General features: G+C 37.5%; 1 protein-coding gene across 3 annotated transcripts in view; it reads left to right on the top strand.

Moving 5' to 3' along the window:
- The first annotated feature begins 526 nt into the window (after positions 1-526).
- The window catches only part of CLDN17 (claudin 17), a 67,218-nt gene continuing 48,270 nt past the window's right edge, over positions 527-19,474 (top strand). The window contains exons 1-3 of one of the 3 annotated variants that reach the window (XR_004442129.1): positions 527-1,465; positions 6,916-7,064; positions 7,967-8,341. Coding sequence is in view for 1 of the 3 variants with exons in the window: in XM_033232265.1 (XP_033088156.1) it covers positions 727-1,401 (675 nt within the window). In the remaining 2 variants the exon portion in view is untranslated. Of the gene's footprint in view, positions 2,661-6,915; positions 7,065-7,966; positions 8,342-19,474 lie in introns of those variants that run through there. The other 2 variants (XR_004442130.1, XM_033232265.1) reach the window with 2 other exon arrangements.

The following is a 19,474-nucleotide window of genomic DNA, read 5'->3' as shown; positions in this document are numbered from 1 at the left end:
GAATACTTCTCTGTTTTTTTCTTTTCTGGATCTTAAGAATAAACTATGAAATGTGAATTTCTTGCTTAGGGCTCCTCCTAAATATCAATAGTTTTCATGTGTCTTGAAACTAATACCTAAACATTTCTCCATATCGAGGTATTTTTATTAAAGCCAGAATTAATTACCATCTTAAGGAAAAGTGGCTTACACTAGAATAAAGTAATAGTTTAAAGTCCAAAATGTTTTTTAATTACTCTCCAATAAACTGACAAGGTTTTGGCATTGTCTTCAGCTGTGCCTTAACACATATATTTATACTTTTATATCAGAGTGATTTTTTTACACAGGAAGTTTCAGCTCTGTAATTAGCAATTCACAATGGAAACTTTGACACTTAATTACAGCATTGCTAAGACAATAATAATGTGAGAAATCCTAAAGCTGAGTGCAGTATTTCTTGACACACCCCTAGCTACCTTCTTATTGGCTGGGAGACAATCATATATGACTAGTAAATAATCCATAGAGAAATGAATGTGTATGAAAAAAGGCAACATGCATTTACAACAGGTACTTCTAGTTAGGCCAAGTTCAGTCACAGCCACTGATTTGGACTAAAATGATATGGGCAGCAGCCAAGGAGAACATCATCAAAGACTTCTCCAGACTCAAGAGCCTTCCACGTTCTACATCTTGAGCATCTTCTACCACTCCGAATTGGACTAGTCTTCACAGTAAAAGACAATGGCATTTTATCCCTTGCAAATTGCTGGGCTGGTTCTTGGGTTCCTTGGCATGGTGGGGACTGTTGCCACAACGCTTCTGCCTCAGTGGAGAGTATCAGCTTTTGTTGGCAGCAACATTATTGTCTTTGAGAGGCTCTGGGAAGGGCTCTGGATGAACTGCATCCGACAAGCCAGGGTCCGGTTGCAATGCAAGTTCTATAGTTCATTGTTGGCTCTTCCGCCTGTCCTGGAAACAGCCCGGGCACTTATGTGTGTGGCTGTTGCTCTCTCCTTGGTCGCCCTACTTATTGGCATCTGTGGCATGAAGCAGGTCCAGTGCACAGGCTCTAATGAGAGGGCCAAAGCATACCTTCTGGGAACTTCAGGAGTCCTCTTCATCCTGACGGGCATCTTCGTTCTGATTCCAGTGAGCTGGACAGCCAATATAATCATCAGAGATTTCTACAACCCAGCTGTCCACATAGGTCAGAAACGAGAGCTGGGAGTAGCACTTTTCCTTGGCTGGGCAAGCACTGCTGTCCTCTTCATTGGAGGGGGTCTGCTTTGTGGATTTTGCTGCTGCAACAGAAAGAAGCAAAGGTACAGATATCCAGTGCCTGGCCACTGTGTGCCACACACAGATAAGCGAAGAAACGTGACAATGCCTAGTAATACCTCCACCAGTTATGTCTAATGCCTGCTTTTGGCTCCAAGTGTGGACTATGGTCAATGTTTGTTATAAAGTCCTGCTAGAAACTGTAAGTATGTGAGGCAGGAGAACTTGCTTTATATCTAGATTTTAATTGATATGAAAGTTTCAATTTGTTACTGGTAGGAAAGAAAATGACTTACTTGGACATTCTGACTTCAGGTGTATTAAATGCATTTACTATTGTTGGACTCAATCGCTGTTCCAATGTTCATATTCTAAATGCAAGTATACCCATAATCATTATCAAGTGTACAATGATGGACTACTAGTTTTTGACTATCATATTTTATCTGATAAGAATCAAAATTTGAAATCGATATTCTATAACAATAAAACATATACCTATTCTAAAATGTAAGCTATTATTTTTCCTCTACATTGTTTCTTGTACTACACCCTAACAACTAAATGATGACCTTTTTGAAAAGATTATCATGGAAAATTGTAGATATCAAACAATAATTTTTAGTTGAAAATGTCAAAATATGAAAATGTCCATCTAATGAAAGGCTTTGTTCCTTTAGGAACTCACACAATTAAAATTAGACACTTCAGTGAAAAGGGAGCTCTGATTTATCTTAGGACAATTAAGAAGACAGATTTTAAGGTCTCTAATTCATACAGTTAAACTTGCCTAGAATTACTGTTTAAAGGAAAATAATTTATAAATGAAAAATAATATTTTTCATAGCCTATCATCTGTACTTCAAGCAAACAGAAGCATCTATCTCGATAAGACACATCAGTGGAAGGCTATTAACACTCAATTCTTATCTAGAGGTTATATGGTCCCAATTAGAGAATTGCAGCTGGGGCATTGAAAGGAATGGTTTCTATTCTTTGTTTTATTCTTTAGTCATTGCACAGGTACAAACACGCTAAGCAATTCGAAGAATCAAGGTTATGATTCAGACAAGTAGTCAGGCTAAGATAAATACCTTTTCTGTATTCTCTATTAAACAAATAGGTATGGTGAAAGTATTTTTGTTTTGCTTGAATTACACGCACGATTTTCTCAATACTTCATTTCCCATGTGTACATATCAATATCAGGGTTAAAAGTGTGGTGGGTCATGTGGGGTAAGAGTGAGTGGGGAGTGTTTATGAGGCAACACCACCTGTATGGGTTGCTTCTGAATAGCTTTTACATCTTGTGAATCAATCAATTTTTATATGTTCAGTTTTAACTCTTCAAATATTGTGCTTATTTTGTAATAAAAATGTATTTAATTTTGAGTATATAATTGCAATGAGAAGCCTGAATTTGCTCACCAAATATTTATTGCATCTTCGTCCTTATTATAATGAAATAAAATAGATTACAATGATGTTGATATATTTAGCTGTGGGGTCAATTAGAATAAATTTCTGTCCTCACAAGATCACCTAGTAACTCTGAAACATTAAATCAGTGATAACTCAAGCCTGGATGTTCATATCCAACCTTCACTCCATTCTACAAAGCACCAGCAAGATGTCAGTAGGTGAAGCCCCTGGTAATATAAAACTGTATTTAAAACACTGGTAATATTAAATGATAAGATCACACATGTATAAATATCTTCAAAGATTAGCAATAAAAATAAGAAAAACAGTGATTAAGATGAATTTTTCCTAAGATTGATTTTTTTTAATCAGACTTGATTCAGAAAGGCCTAATATTGGGTATGTTGGAAAAGAGTCATTTTTCTTTTACAGTCAAATAAGTAAGCCATCTAGACAAACAAGATATATACCTAAAAGTTGTCATAGAATCATTTTTCTTACCTTTTTGCTCACCTAGAAGTAATTAGCTTTACAAGAATGGATTCCTCAGCCTAAATGGGGAAGTATGTTATTCTGCTAGCCAGTAGGTCAAAGAGTAAAAAGGTATAACACTTGGTGCAATTATAAGATAATATTAGCTATTGAATATGTGGCAACATTTCAGGAACTAAGTTTTTCGTTGCTTGCCCTTCCATTAATCAATGTGTAGCTTTAGAAAGATTATTTGTCCCTGCTCCATTCTGCTGTAGTATTTTTCCAATTACACCAAAATAAATTTTACTAATTTTCCATGAATTTAAAGATGCATTAAGAGTGCATATTTTCTACTACAAACCCAAGCGTGCACGAAATTTATCTTTATTTTCTGAAATATAATTGAAGTTCCACTTCTTGAGTACTTCCTCACATATTATACAGTTGTTAGGATCTTATACAGGGCTAAACAGTGTTCCATGGTGGTTTCTGGGATCAGTCCATGACCATCAGTCCCTGCAGGTGTCTGAGAAGAAGTCTATTTTATCTGCCCACAGAGTCTTTGTGGGCTTCTTAGCTCTGTCGATTCTGTCATACTTGGCCATTAATTTTTTTGATTCTTGTTCTGGGCTGCTTGAATCAGTAGATTTCACCCCTGGTGGTATGTTAGAATCGCTTAGGGAACTTTGAAAAATGCCAGTATAGCTGGTGTTGAGATGATCTATGGTACCATTTTCCAGAGTCATATCCAGGAACCTGACCTGCTGACCTGGTTACCAGCTATCCACAAGCAGTGGTAGAGAAAATGGCTACTTCCCAATAAAATGTTTTTAATGTCACCTCTGTAACCCTTCTTCTTTTCCCCACTGTCAAAAACCTTGTACAGTTTCATAGAGGTTTTCAGAAGCAAAATGCATAGGCTGCTTTTGCCTTCCATTTTTCTACATACTCAATGAAATGCTTTGCTGACCACCTTCTGGAATGGGGACCAGGCAAAGGGGGAAAATATAAGCAGGGGAAATAGTTAACGTCACAAAATATTATTTAATCACACATGGTTGAAGATGTTTTAAGAGAGTGTAGTTTACACATTTAATTAAATGCACACCAATAATATTTTTCATTTGTAAAAAATTTTGGTATATTTAAAAGCATTTTGTTAAACTGTTTGATCTTTGTAACCACTGTGTGCTGTAGAAAGTATAAATATTGTTATCAAAACATGCCCAGTAAAATAACTGAGACATACAAGGTTATCCGACTGGGCCAAAGTCACATAGCTAACATGCAGAAATCAAGAATTCAACAACAGGACTAAGTTGTTATTTAATAATAATTTGAGGAATGATCAAAAAACAGTATACATAGAGTACAGTGATTTGAGGTTTTAACTACTATGCATCCCCTCTTCCCCCAGAGAGGAGATGAAACTATGAAATTCAGAAACGTAAAGGCAGTTATTGAGTTTTAAGTATGAAAAGCGCAGATTCTTAGGAGATCGTGGGCCAAGAATAACATGGTTATCTTTAAGATTAAGAGTATAAAATGATTTCCTTGGATGAAGGTATAATAGTAAGGAGCAGAGTTTAGAGGGTCTAGATATCAGTGTGTCCCCGGGAGGAGCCTGGTGGCCACTCCCTAATCCAGTTCCTGGGAACTGGGGCATAGGGGAATAGTAAACTCTCAGATGGGTTCGAGAATCCAAGGGCAGAAACGAACTGTGTCCTGACTCAGGTGGAGCTGAGGATGTCGACAAAGTATTCCCTGTGACCTCACAGTGCTGGAGGATGAGGGACATCTCTGTGATGCACTTAGTCTGACAGCCTAAAAGATAATCTGGCCAAGGTCCCCGCAACTGGAACACCATGGGAGCAGGAGAACATTTCCTACCCACCCGAGAGGGGCACAGAGCATGCCAGACCCAAAAATGTCTAGTGACTGGGACTAAGTGAGACACAACAGTCATGCGCATGGACAAGCGGCTGGCCCATCCATGCCTGTGTGCCTCCAGATCCGCTCCTTCACTCCTCTGTCTAATCTGTATCCTGTGGAGCTCGATGCTCACGGCTGAGCAGTGTGTGGCAAGAGCTTGAGGTAAGAGTGGTCCTCCCTAGGTACAGGCAATAGGAGGCGGCTCTCTCTGTAAATAATAGAAAAGCAATAATAAAACCTACTAAATAGTGGGTCTGTTCTTTATTATCTTCACATGCTGACCTTTCTAATTAATGTTAGTGATAAAGCACTCCATCAAAACAAGTGAAAAATGTAATTTCTTGAGGTAAGTTCCCAAACAATCATTGTGATTACTCTTCGGAGAGGTAGGTAGTATTACGGACTTAAGTGTGCCTTCCTCCCCCATTTATATGTTAAAGATCTCACCCCTGCATAAATGAAACTGCAACTGTATTTGGAGATAGGGTCTTTATAGAGGTAATTAGGTTAAAATAAAATTATTAAGGTAGGATATTAGATATGACTGGTGTTATTATGGAAACATGAGGGAATTTGGACATAGACAGGTACAGAGAAAAGTGATGTGGAGACACATAGTGAGAACATAGTCATCTGTAGGCCAGAGAAAAAGGCTTGGAACAGCATCTTCCTTCACAACCTTCAGGAGAAACTAACCCTGCAGACACTTTGATCTCAGAATTCTAACCTCTAGCATGGTGAGACTATAAATTTCTGTTGCTTTCAGCCATATAGTTTGTGATATGGGAGCCCTAGCAAAGTAAGATAGACTGATAGATAGGTAGATAGATAGTAGGTACATAGAGAGACAAGTAATTAATAGTTGACAGATATATGATATATGGATAATATTGAGACAGTTGATGGATTGATAGATGAGAGATCATGATAGTGATTGATAGATACTAGAGGATTAGATAGGCAGATAGATGATGGATAAAGAGATGTCATCTATGATACAAGTGAATAGGCAGAAGATGCCATCTACACTACCATGCACCCTGACACACGTGGACTTGGCTTCATGGGTCTGTTGCCAAAGTTAAAGGGTTTTTTCCCAGATTCCAATTCAGCAAGGCACGGTTTTCAAACAATTTTTCTCCAGCCATTCTGTTTTACTGTTTTGATTTTTTAAAATACAAATAAAACCATCCAGTAAAATGATAGAGTTCTGTTCTGTTTCCATGTCTTTGCAAGTTCTGTGCTACCGAAATGGGAAGCATAGGTGATACGCTAGCTAGCTCGAGTGATTCTAACCTGTATGAACTCACTGGAATTTCTTCAGAGTAATGTCTATAAAAATGATTATTAAAGTATAGATAATAAAAATGTGTTAACTTGAAGCTTATTGCTGGGAAAAAACGTCTCTTAAAGAGGAGTCGTATATTTGCTCCAAGAGTCAAGTATACTAGATACGCTACTGAGGCTGGTTTTCCCAAGCTCCTGTGTTCAGCTGCCACCAGCTAGGTGAGAGATTGGAGGACAGAGGCAGAGAGGACTATAAACTTTCCCTCACTCCACCCTCCAGCTCTATCAGAAGGGCCCAGCTGAAGCCCAGGTTCTGCCTTTTGCCAAGTGAACCCCATTTCCTGGGTCTGCAATACTGCCTTTTCCTTCATCATCTGGGAAGTCGCAGCTTTCTGCTGTTGTTGGTATGCGGGAGGTTCCATGGTCCTCTCCTCGGTTTCACAACTCTACTGTAACCTATGTAAGCAAATCCCTCTATTAAATTCCACTAATTTTAATATCTAGAATAATTTTGGTTTTCCTGGTTTTATTTGACAGATACAACTGAAAATCATCCTGAAATGGGGGCTTCTCAGCAGAATCCAAGGTGAACACCTGAAGATTTTAAATATCAAATCAATGACTTGGTTTGACACGGGCCCACAGAACTTAGATTCAACCCTGGGAAAATTTTGCACCCTCAGAGGGTAAGACCAAGTTTATTTGACATGTAGGCTTGAAACAAAAATTAAGTTCAGTGTTTAAAAAATGTTTAGTAATTGCATGCCAAAACACTACACACAGGAGATGAGAACCATTTGCTGAGAAAATGAATGATTGATGAATCAATGAAGAAAGAAAGTAATAAGCAAACCATAATATGAAGTACCATATCTAGGGAAAATCGGAAGTTCAGTTCCTAACTGGGTCTAAGGAGTTTTGTGTTTTTAGTATTCTTTTAGCGGGATTATTTCCAAGAAAATAGCTAATGGACAAATACTGCCCATTAAGAAAGTGTTGATGACAAAATCTGATACAAAAAATATCTTTAGGTCTGAATTCACATTACAATTAGTAAAGCTTGGAATTGGCTAGTAAAAGTGACTAGCAAAATATTAAGTAAAAAGTAAATTATGAAATGGACATGACTATAGCAAAATGGCTAAAACTCCTACTACCATAAAGATGTATCAGACATTTAATCATGGTAGGGCTGCTTGAGGGACAAAGAATGCTTTTCTCAAGGAATAAATACCCCTATACACACTGAATAACTAGGTTAATTGTGGGTGTGGGTTTGCCGGAAAGAAATTTGTCCAACAGATTCTCAGAAAATAAATAGATGGCATGTAATAAGGGAAAATTAAAAGTATAAATAGAGGGTACAACCAGAAAACAGGGCAAACAAACAAAAAAGGGAGAGAGGAGAGACTGTAGTGACTGAAAGAGAGGATTTCAGTGAATACAGAGGAGGTAAAAAGGACATTCAGGTTCACCATGAGGAAAATAATTCTTGAGCACTGGTATTTAACTGGTAATGAATATTGTCAGAAGCACTGGAGACAACACTGCCATGTATAAAGCCCCCTTTCCATTCCCTCCTCCCTAGAACTGACAACTTGGTCAGAATCATACAATTGTGAGACTGAAAAGGAGCACGGAGGAAACTGAGGCCAAGAGCAGTTCAGCCTGTCCGGCTAACTCCTCCCCACCTCAATCTAGGCCTCACTGCATTCATCAGACATTATCCAGACGGAAATCAGCCTATCTCAGGAAAGACCTGCCTTTCAGCTTTTCACTCACCTTCTTTTGCATCAACAATCACTCCTCTTCTCTAGTCCATCAACCTCAACTTGAACTCAAACCTATTGCCTTCCAGCTTTGAGCTGCCATTTATATTGCATTCTGCACCTCTGAAATGCCCTCCGTTTTTACATCTCTAAAAAAGTCAGATTCATTAAGATTGTCAACATTTGTTTCAATAAACTTGTTACTGTTTTTCAAACCTTTCTTAATTTTTTTCCTTTAACTATTATTGAGAATTCTTTTCTTTAGGATGTTGGGAGACTTATTTTTTTTTTTTATTCCTTCCCTAGATCACATATATATTTGCTTCCCTTGAGAACTCACTCATTCCTGTTATTTCAACTGCCAGTAATCGGCAAATGGCTTAGCAGAAAGAGCCCTGGACTGGGAGATGTGAGTTCATTATGTGGCTCTTTCAACCAACCTGAACTTCAGCTTTCTCATCTACAGAGTGTGGAAAGGGATAAACATTTCCAACATATAATACTTGCTCGTTAACTAGACGTATATATTGTGTGTATATATATACATAAGTTAAATTTCATATAAATAAACTACACACATATATAGAGAGATTATTTCTCATTATTACTCTTCTTTTATGGTTAAAAAAAAAATACTGATGCTCAAAGAGGTTACATAACTTTTCCGGGGATACACAGCAAGGTCACTACACCTACCAGCCGTAATGAGGCATCTTGAAAGAGCATGCTGTCTTCTGTGTAGCACTCTTTCTCCCCATATAAGGATAGTAACCAGTCTCTCTACCTGGAAGGGCTACTGTAAGGATAAAATGAGGCAGTGCCTGTGAAAGTATTTTAATCACAAGGCATTATGTAAATGTAAAATATAATTACTATTATTATCTCCCAGCAATCCAGGTTTTAAGCTCTTTATAGTTCTCTTGCTTTCTCTATCCACAGAGCATTTCACTTGGGTGCCCTTTTGGCCTTAAACTTTAGCAAAAGTAATATTCATTATGTTTTTCTAAGCTTAAAATTTTATCAGTTTTTCTTTACCTTTGTAACTGTCGCAATTCATTTAGTCTTCTAAGACACAGAGGACTGTATGTAGATACTGGCTTAGCTCCTGTTTTCCTGGAGTAATAATTAATAGTGCTCTCTTTTTCTCTCAAAAATCCAATTTTGGATGATAAATCATGTGTTCACCTAACATCTCTTTAGATGCTTCCTGCTTTGGTTCTTATCTTCTCTATTCTTGCTCATTATGCTCTAAAACATTACTGAACACTTACTCCTTTTCTATTTACACTCACAACTTTAACCCAATGGCTAATTGTCTGGCTAACTGAGACAGACCTTTTCCCCCTATTCTCATCTTGTGAATCCCTCTCTTCCACATTTCATATAGAGAAGCATGGATTCTCATCCCCAACCGTGGTTATCATCATTTCACTTCCTTTATTAGAGCTCACAGGCTTTTTGATATACTTTCAATTATCTTTTACCTCTCTTTTTCTTCTTCAATTCCTTCTTTACAATGATTCATGACTACTTTGTGTATATATACAGCAGTGCTCAAGTTGTCTCATGTCCCATCATTCGCACATGTTTACCTGAAATCTGAAGCATAGTTTTGGTGGCTTCATTGCTTTCCTAAGCTCTGCCTTCTCCAAACCACCCTCCATCACCCTATCTCCTCTATTTTGATAGACTACACATCTTTACTAATCATTTGCAGTTTCTTCTATCAGGAGGTGGAGTCTATCGCTCCAGATCTAGGCTGGCCCCAACAGAGTGCAAAGGAAACTTTCTAACTTGTAATGCTCCTGCCACGTTATTAATCCAGACTATGCTGATGGAGGATAAGAGGTCAGGTTAAGAGAGACCCATTCTTTTAATCCGTCTGATATGATTTGGCTGTGTCCCCACCCAAATCTCATCTTGAATTGTAGTTCCCATGATCCTCACATGTCATAAGAGGGACCCAGTGGGAGGTAATTGAATCATGGGGGCAGTTACCTCCATGCTGTTCTTGTGATAATGAGTGAGTTCTCATGAAATCTTATGATTTTACAAAGAGTGGTTCCCCTGAACATGCTCTCTTGCCTGCCACCATGTATCACGTACCTTTGCTCCTCCTTCACCTTCTGCCATGATTGTGAGGCCTCTCCGGCCATGTGGAACTGAGTCCATTAAACTTTTTCTTTATAAATTACCCAGTCTCGGATATGTCCTTATAGCAGTGTGAGAATGGACTAATACACCATGTCAGTCATTCCAGCAATCTCACATGAGGTCCCTGACATATGAGTGATCCCTGTCAAACCGTTTGGAGCAGAGAGAAGCCATCCTAGCTGACCCCAAGCCAAATTACTCCCTCATAAAATTCTGAGCAAATATTATAAATGTTGTTTAAAACTTTTTCAAATTGACTTTATTTCAGTCATCCCTTAATATTACTATCTCTATAACATATCAATATAATATTTTTTGTTTTCTATCCTCTGTATTTCTTTGCATCTACAAGGATGTTTTTGATATTTTAAGAGTATGCCAGTGCCTTGCATAAATGGCCTCAGTTCATCTTTGTACCAATCCTGCAGAGCAGATGTTGCCATCTTTGGTTTTAGAACAAGGACCCTATCACCAAGAATATTAAGTAATATAAACTTTTTGAATTCATAAATAATTTAGATCAAAATTGAAATTATTCATTTTTGTTATGTCAGTAACTTACATAATAAATATTTCTTGCTTATGTATAATGAGAACTGTAAGACTTCCCACACGACAGAGACATCACTGCAAAAAAAACATGTAAACTAAATAAATCAAAGAAACACAGCAATACAATGCAAATTCTGATAACTGCCCTCAGGAGATCAGAGTACTTTAGAAGGGAAGGGGAGGAGAGATACTCCTAATCCACGTATTAGGAGTGTGAGCAGGTAAAGCATCAGGAGGGGACACTGAGACTGACCTTGAGGAAGAATGGGATTCCCAGGGGTAAAAATAAGTGAAAGAAGGTTCGAAAAGACAGCACACAAAGAGCTATAAATATGGAAATCTCTAGATGTGTCCATTGACATGTGAATTAGAACTCAGGCATACAAACAGGGAGCAATCTGAGATATGTCTGGAAAAGCTAAGTGTTCAGAACATGAAGGACTGAAAACTAGGGTGTAGAGATCTTTGTTTTGTGATCTATCAAGGAATTTGCTCAACAGTCATATTTTTACAGTTGCGAGAAAGTGTTCTGTAGCATTACAATCAACTTTATTATTTTATGCCCATATTACATTTTCTTATCTCTGACATTTAAATCTTTGAAAGGGTATCAGGTCTTCATCATTGATTAGTAAACTCTTCAAAGCCATCAATATGTTAAAAAGTACTTGATGAGCACACACTATTCAAGGAACTGGATTAGATGTGAGAAATTTTGAAACAAAACTGCTAGAACTATGTCAAACCAAAATACTTCTACACAACAATCAAAAAACACAATGAAAAGGCAACCAATGGAATAGGAGAAAATAAACCATATCTGATAAGCAATGAATATGCCAAATATATAAGGAACTCATACAACTCAATAGCAGAGAAAACAAATCAAAAAATGACAAAGGACCCGAATAAACATTTTCCAAAGAAGACATACAAATGGGCCAACACAGACATGAAAAGATGCTCAACATCACTAATCATCAGAAAAATGCAAATTAAAAACACAATGAGATATACCTCGCACCTGTTAGAATGGCCATGATCAAAAAGATGAAAGCTAACAAGTGTTGGCAATTGTGTAGAGAGAAGAGAACCCTTTTCTTCCTGTATTCTAGTCATTATGGTTTCAGGAATTTTAGTGCCAGTTATTAACAAAGGCAGCCTCTTTGTTTTTAGAGCACACACATTCTTCACAACCCCTAAGACATTCATATCTCATTAGATCTGGAAATTACTGAATGATCCTTCATCTCTATTTATATCTCATTGTATCTGGAAATTACTACATGGTCCTTCATCTCTAATTAAGGGTTGATAGGATCTGTCCAACCTTGAAGAATTTTCAAGCATCTGTGGGCTAATAAAAGAAGTGTTTTGGGGGAAAATGGAACATTTACCCTGTACATTTCTTAAATCTCACTGACTGCTATTGTTTCCCTCTAACGACTGTATCAGAAACAACCTGGAATACTTGTTGAAATGCACATCTCTGTGCCCCATCCTGGATTTATTCAGTTAGATCATCTGGGGTGGGACTCAGCATCCTGTATCTTACACACACTCTAGAGTAATCTTATGTATACCTTATAGTTTGAGGAAGACTTGCCAAAGGCAATGGGATGGATACGCCTGTTTTCTCTCTCACTTTGTAATTATCTGTAAGCAAACAGAGTAGGTCTCATAGGTGTTGTCAAAGACATTAGTCTGATATCCACTCAATTAGTCTAATGATCCACTCTGAGTTTCAGGGAGCTCTTTTGAACCAGCCTTATTATTGCCTCTTCTTGCTTTTGGCAGATTTGCTATTGTATTTTCAACACCATCTCAAGTGCAAAACTTCAGTTTCAAATGTCTTCAACAAGTACTTATGGCAGCCAGAGAAGCAACTTTAAATGGATGTTTGCAGGTGTCTGCTCATAAAGACTGCTATTGCATCAGCTCTACTGGAGTTATTATGGTTTACAATAGGAGTTTAATTTAAGGGAGTGGTGTAAATGTGCAAGACTTTGGGAAAGAAACGTGAAAGCAATTATCCCTGGATTATGTCTGGACAGGACTGGATCCTTGAATCTTGGCTGGTTTGGTGCAGCCTTGCCTGCTGCAGAGTTGTGGTTGTATCTGCATTTTGGAAGCCAGTATGAGTCTATGTTTTTATTAAGAGCCACTAGAACTTACTGGACAGAGAACCTCCCTCTCTTTATCATGTCAATCTCTTGAACTCATCACTGATACCCATTACACATACATATAAATGCATGCAGTATCTTACATTCCAGAAGATACAGTCATTTAGCAGAGGAAAAACTAAAATATGTGAGGTAAATATTAGTTGAAATGAATTTGTCTGGCAAGAATTAACTACAGTTAGAAAAAATAAAAACCCTAACATAGGTGTATTTCTGGGTTTGTTTGTGGTTTGTTTGGAAATTCCATCACTCTCCACAAGATTTTTGCAAATTCGGAATTTTTTTATTAGTCACTGTGAGTCTAGATCTCAGATTTCACTTCTTGTGGTTGACTCTCTTGTGTGTGTATCCTGCTAATTTACATGTGGATTACAAGCCCAGTCTCTCACAAAGAAATCTACATAGCAGCTTCTATCTAGCGGTTTTCAAAGAGGGCTTAGGTAACAAAAAATGCAAAGAAAACTAACCTTAAAAATCTAATATTAGCTATTCCTGATTGTAAAAGCTCTTCAGACACCTGAACACAGAAATTTCTCACAAGGTGCTTTTCTTTTTTGCATCCAATTTTTTATATTCTCCTTCACTCTGCTTCTCATGCGATCTGGGGGGTTTTCAATGTCCAGGATACCTTCTAATGTCCCATGGATTTTGTTACACATATAAACTAAGACTCTATTTTTCAGTTCTAGGTTTCAATTTGCATTTCCAAAGATTCCTTCTATCCTCTCTCTTCAGTGTCTGTAAGAAACAATTTGGGTTTTAAATAATGACTGTTTTAACAGAAGATAGATAAATAAAACGATATGTAGAAAGGGAACAGAAGAGTGGATGGATAAATAGATACATGGATGGATGGATGGATGGATGGATGGATGGATGGATGGATGATGGATGGATGGATGGATGGATGGATGGGTGATAGAAGATAGCATAGAGATAGATAGATGATTGATAGGTAGATAGATAGATAGATAGATAGATAGATAGATAGATAGATAGATAGAGACTGATCGGTGGACATGTGTATCTTTTCAACACTGTATTACCAGTGCCTGGAACATTCCTTGGCACATAGTCAATGATTAATATACATTTATTTAAAGAATAAAAATGTAGCCTCCCTAATTTGTCACCAACTCATCCATTCATACATTCATTCCACAAATATTTTGCTAAGCTTCTTTTAAGTGCCAGGCACTTTTCTAGCTATGGAGATAAAGCAGTGAATAAAACGTCAACAGTCTTTGTTCTTGTGAAGCTCACATTCTAAAGAACTTACACTCCTGTCAGTTCCTCTTGAATAACTCTGGAATTCATCTCCCGTTTTTGTGGCCAGGTCTTCATCTTCTTTCTAACTGGATGAATGAGCTGGCCTTCTAGTATTTTTCTTTCTTTTCTCTGTAGTCTTGATACCTTGCAATTCACCATGCTCATTTTAATCACAATCATTTTTCAAGACTGAACTCTGATTATGTCCCTACACCAGATTTCCATCCTTTTTAAAGTTTATATTCCATAGATCAGCATCCAGATCTCTTTATGAGCTCACCGTCATCTAAATTTTCAGTGTTATTTCTTGGTGTTCTGAAATACACCTTGAACTTAAAGCCATGATGACTTACTTGAAGTTCTTGAAATTTGCCTCAATACTTCCTACTTTCAGTTCTTTGTACTGGCTGCTCTCTCTGCCATCCCCACTCTTCTCAGCAAGGCTGATCCTTCAGTGTTCAACACAAACATGTCCTCCCTGATACTCCCCAGACTATCTGTGATGAGTTAAGAATTTCATGCCATTGTGTTCTTGAATAATATATGTGACTTTATAATAGTTCTGGTCACAGCTTTCATTCTGGATCCTCCTACCCATAGCATAAGCAGATGAGATTCTTTTCTTTTTTCTTTTTAAAATGCAAATCTTATTGTGTTAACATTCTCATGCGTACTATCTCACTCATCTATTCTCCACCTATTTCTCCAATCTCATCTCTCCTAGTTCTTCTCTTTGTCCATTGCACGTAACTCTACTAGCCTCCCTTCTGTTTTTTGAAAACACCAACTTTATCGTGGTGATTCTCTGCCTGGGATGTCTTTTTCTAGCTCTACTCAAGTCAGACTCATATTCACCCTTTAGAGCTAACCTCATCTGTGACCTGATCAGAAATGCCTTTAAGGATTACCCCTTCTACAATGGCCTTCTCTGATTATTCTGTATCCTAATACACTGTTTATATCCCTCTTTGCACTCTCTGTAATATAGATGGATCTAGTTGTTCGTTAAGCGTCCCTGCTGATCTCTGGAATGCAAGATCATTGAAGACAAGGACTCTTTACCATTTTCAATCCTCTGGTTCTAGAGCCCAGCATGGTGCTTGGCAAATAGTAGGGCCTCAAAATATATCAGTTGAATTAACAAATAGTACTGACCATATGCTGCTATTTGCTTCTTTCTCTCCAACTAGGCTGTGGAGATCTTAACGTAATATCATTATCCTATTATAGGTAACTAAGTAATATTATATTGAATATTAATGCAACCAGCAAAATAACAACCTGTACCATAAAGATACAAAATTATTTTAAATGAAATTAAGAACATGATGAATAATAAGATTTTTTATACACAAAACTGATCAAGTCAGAAGCTATGAACTGTCAATCATAACGAACTGGGACAGGGGACAAAAGTCCTGTCTGTGGGTTAGCACAGTAAGCCTGAGTCATCTCTGCCCTTTGGATGATGCAGCAGTGTGTCCTAACACTGTATCCTTCTGGTCACTGGCCTGGCTTCTATTGTGCATGGTGGAGATGAAAGAAAATGTACCCATTGTGAGTTGCCTAACAGAGCAAGTACTTGTTAGGCACTCAGTAAATATTAGCCTCATATTTAAGAGATCATCAAAATAAATTAATTTCTACTATGGATTAATAAAGTAAAATATAGGCTCAAAAGATGCATTTTTGCAGATTCAGCCTTTGCATTGGTAACTTGTAATTATTGCCAAATTCAAGAAATAAAATGTTATTTTCAGAGCATTAGCACCATAAAAACGGTTATAACCCACAGACAGGACTTTTGTCCCCTGTCCCAGTTCGTTATGATTGACAGTTCATAGCTTCTGACTTGATCAGTTTTGTGTATAAAAAATCTTATTATTCATCATGTTCTTAATTTCATTTAATAAGTATTTAATAAGTAGAAACACATGTCTTTCTGGTGAACTATAGTGATATTTTAATGTGTTTTGTTTTTGAAATTAATATTTTAATGTTAACTAATGTTATTTGTCAGTTTTCAAATTATGTTTCTGAAAATACAGTTTTGTGTGGAGGAAGACACTTTTATTGTTCAAATCACAGAAGAGATACTTATTAATAACTAACTTTCATAAACAAACAACGCATTTAAATGAGTTTTTGGTCTTCTAGCATAGTTAAAAGCATCATTGTAGCTGGGTTTGGTGGTTCACGACTGTAATCCCCACACTTTGGGAGGCTGAGGTGGGAGGATCTCTTGACACCAGGAGTTTGAGACCAGCCTAGGCAACGTAGCAAGACCCTGTCTCTACAAAAAGAAAAAAAACAAAAACAAAACAAAACAAAAAACAGAAAAATACAAAAAAAGAACATCATCGTTTTGTTTAGTATTGGAGTAGCCAGCATTCAAGATGGCCACCAGTGGTCTCTGCCTCTGGGTCTTCACACTCTTGAGCAATCCTCTTCCACATGGTTCCAGACTTGGTCTGTGTGACCAATGGTGACAAAAGTGATGGCATGTCACTTCACAGGTAGATTATAAAAGTTCTTGCCTTCCATCTTGGCCACTTTGGGAGAAACAAATTGCCATTCTGTAAGCAAATGCCCAAGTGGCCAGAAAGTAAGCCTCCCTGGGCCCACAATCATTGAGGAACTGAAGTCTGACAATAGCCACATCAGGGAGCTTGGAAAGACTTTCTCTAGCAACAGTGGAGGCTTGCAGTAAGACTGCAGCCCTATCTGACACAGCATGGCTGCACCTCCTAAGAGAACTGGGTCAGAACCACTCAGCCAAGCTGCACCCAGATTCCTGACCCACAGAAATTGAATGAGAAATAAATGTTTGTTGCTTTAAGCTAGCTAAGTTTTGGGGTAATTTGCTGCAGATAAATAACACAAGTACCTAATCTGATTTAGTTGGTATATTATATATCTGAAACTCAGCATCCATAAAAATAATCTAGACTTGTATACATAGTACAATATTTGAAAAGGACAAAAGAAGTAAGTAAAGTAGCAATTAAATGATAAAAAAGAAAAATAAGAAATAAAAAATTGATGGCGAAGCTTACAGGAAACCTTTTAGTCATATGTCTGTAGCTGTGATAAAGAGATTTTGGAGATGATGGAGGATTGTGCTGAGCTATAACTCTTCATTAGAGCAGAAGGCTGAGCTATAACTTTCAAGCGTTTCCTTCGATAATGTGAAAGTTATAAAGGTGTTATACGTTGTAAGGTGGCTAAATCAAATTTATTTGACTAGCACTGTCCATTTCAAGTCCTTTTTAGATGCTTCTTTTGATTTTCCAAACTTTCTCCAATGAGTCTATATTAATTATATAATCAGAAAACATAACTATTGGTTGGGTTCAGCGGCTCATGCCTGTAATCTTAACATGTTGGGAGGCTGAGATGGGAGGATCACTCGAGCCCAGGAGTTCAAGACCAGCTTGGGCAACATGGTAAGTTCCTGTCTCTACACCAAAAAAAATTTAAAATTACCCAGGCATGGTGGTGCACACCTGTGGTCCCAGCTACTCACTGCAGGGATCCTTGAGCCTGGGAGGATCCCTTGAGCTTGGGAGTTTGAGACTGCAGTAAGCCATGATCACACCACTGCACTCCAGTCTGGGCAACAAAGCGAGGCTCTGTCTAAAAAAAAAAAAAATGATTTTTTTTCATTCACTTAATCAAGTTTTTACACACTCAAACGTGCAAGTTTTTCAACATCTCTGGAGCTAGGAATTGGAAATGAATAAATCAATTGTCTATGGCAGATTTTACCCAAAGGAGATAGTTTAAATCCAGTTCTGGAGTCTGTGTATTTAAGAAATCTTTAAAACAATTGGAAATGTTTATCTTGGACAAGTGATTATGTGAAGACAGTATGAGAATACTTCTAAATATTTCAAAGTTTTTGTCTGCCAGAAGAAAAAGACTCCTCATTCTTTTTACTCCAGGAATAGTGCTAACATCAAATTACAAAGCTGCATGTTTCAGCTCAGTATAAGAAAAAAATTTGTGATGTATCTGAAAACACTAAAATATTCTGCCTTGTGAAATTGTGAGTTCCACGCCACTAAACCAGAGTAAGCAGATGCTCACTGACTCTTTACTGGACATCTTCTATGAGGGCCTGCGATAACATTTCAGTGGTGAAAGGAATGTCCCACCAGCCTTACGATCCTCTGATTGTATTGAATCAATGATCAATATTTTAATTTAATTGATTAAGTGGGCTAGCAACGAACACCTCAGGAGAATTTTTGTTTTAGAGACCACTCTTCCATTATTTCATTGATGATATTACTCAAATATATGAATATGTGTAAGAAATCTCCCACGTCTGCTTTTTGTGTTCTAGCTCTATTTCCTTGGCTTCCATAGCTGGGAAAGCTTTGGAGAGCTGATAGGACTCAAGGAAGAGCTACAATGAACCAGGGCCTCAAAGATTGAGCTGGTCCTCCAGGCTCCCGGACTCTTCATGCTACTCTCATTTTGGCACATCTCTGCTTGCTCCTAGTTGCACACAAATCTTTTCAATAGGGTCCCAAATTTTTATCTAGCTAACACTTCAGTTCCAGAGGGAAGGTCCACAACACCTGAAGCTCAAAATATCTGAATACATTGTCCTGTTTTGGTTAAGTTGCCTATCTCTGAACCAGTGACTATGCCCGAGGAAATGGGAAAAAATTTTGGTGACTTGCCTTGATCCATGTATACTTCCAAGAGTTGACGCACAGGAAGCAAATAATCAAAAGTTATAAACCACACATGGCACTCAAAAGCAATTTCAGTCCACCGTAATCTCTTATCCTTTTCTCTCTCATGATTTTTTCCCACTTAAATATTTCGTTGTATGTAGTTATGAAAGTGATAGTCAAATGCTTTGGTATATACAGCTGAAATAAACCTGCATATTTATTTTCTCTCCATAAATATATGGCACATTTTAAAATTTCACTTGCTTTGAGAGATATAATTCTTTTAATTTTAGTTACCTGTGTAATTTTAAACCGGCATAACAAAATCAATCTAACTGAAGGCTTTGGTCATTAAGGAGCACAACCCTAATCTGTTAAGATTAGGGTTAAGATTGTCTCAATTGAGAAACAATTCCAATCACATTCACCACCACAGAAAATCTGTGAAGGGGCTCTGACAAATGCCTCTGTGAGCCTT

The sequence above is a fragment of the Trachypithecus francoisi genome, unplaced genomic scaffold (assembly GCF_009764315.1).
Source record: "Trachypithecus francoisi isolate TF-2019V2 unplaced genomic scaffold, Tfra_2.0 Lachesis_group14, whole genome shotgun sequence".
Taxonomy (NCBI): domain Eukaryota; kingdom Metazoa; phylum Chordata; class Mammalia; order Primates; family Cercopithecidae; genus Trachypithecus; species Trachypithecus francoisi.
This window is presented reverse-complemented; position numbering and strand designations above follow the sequence as displayed.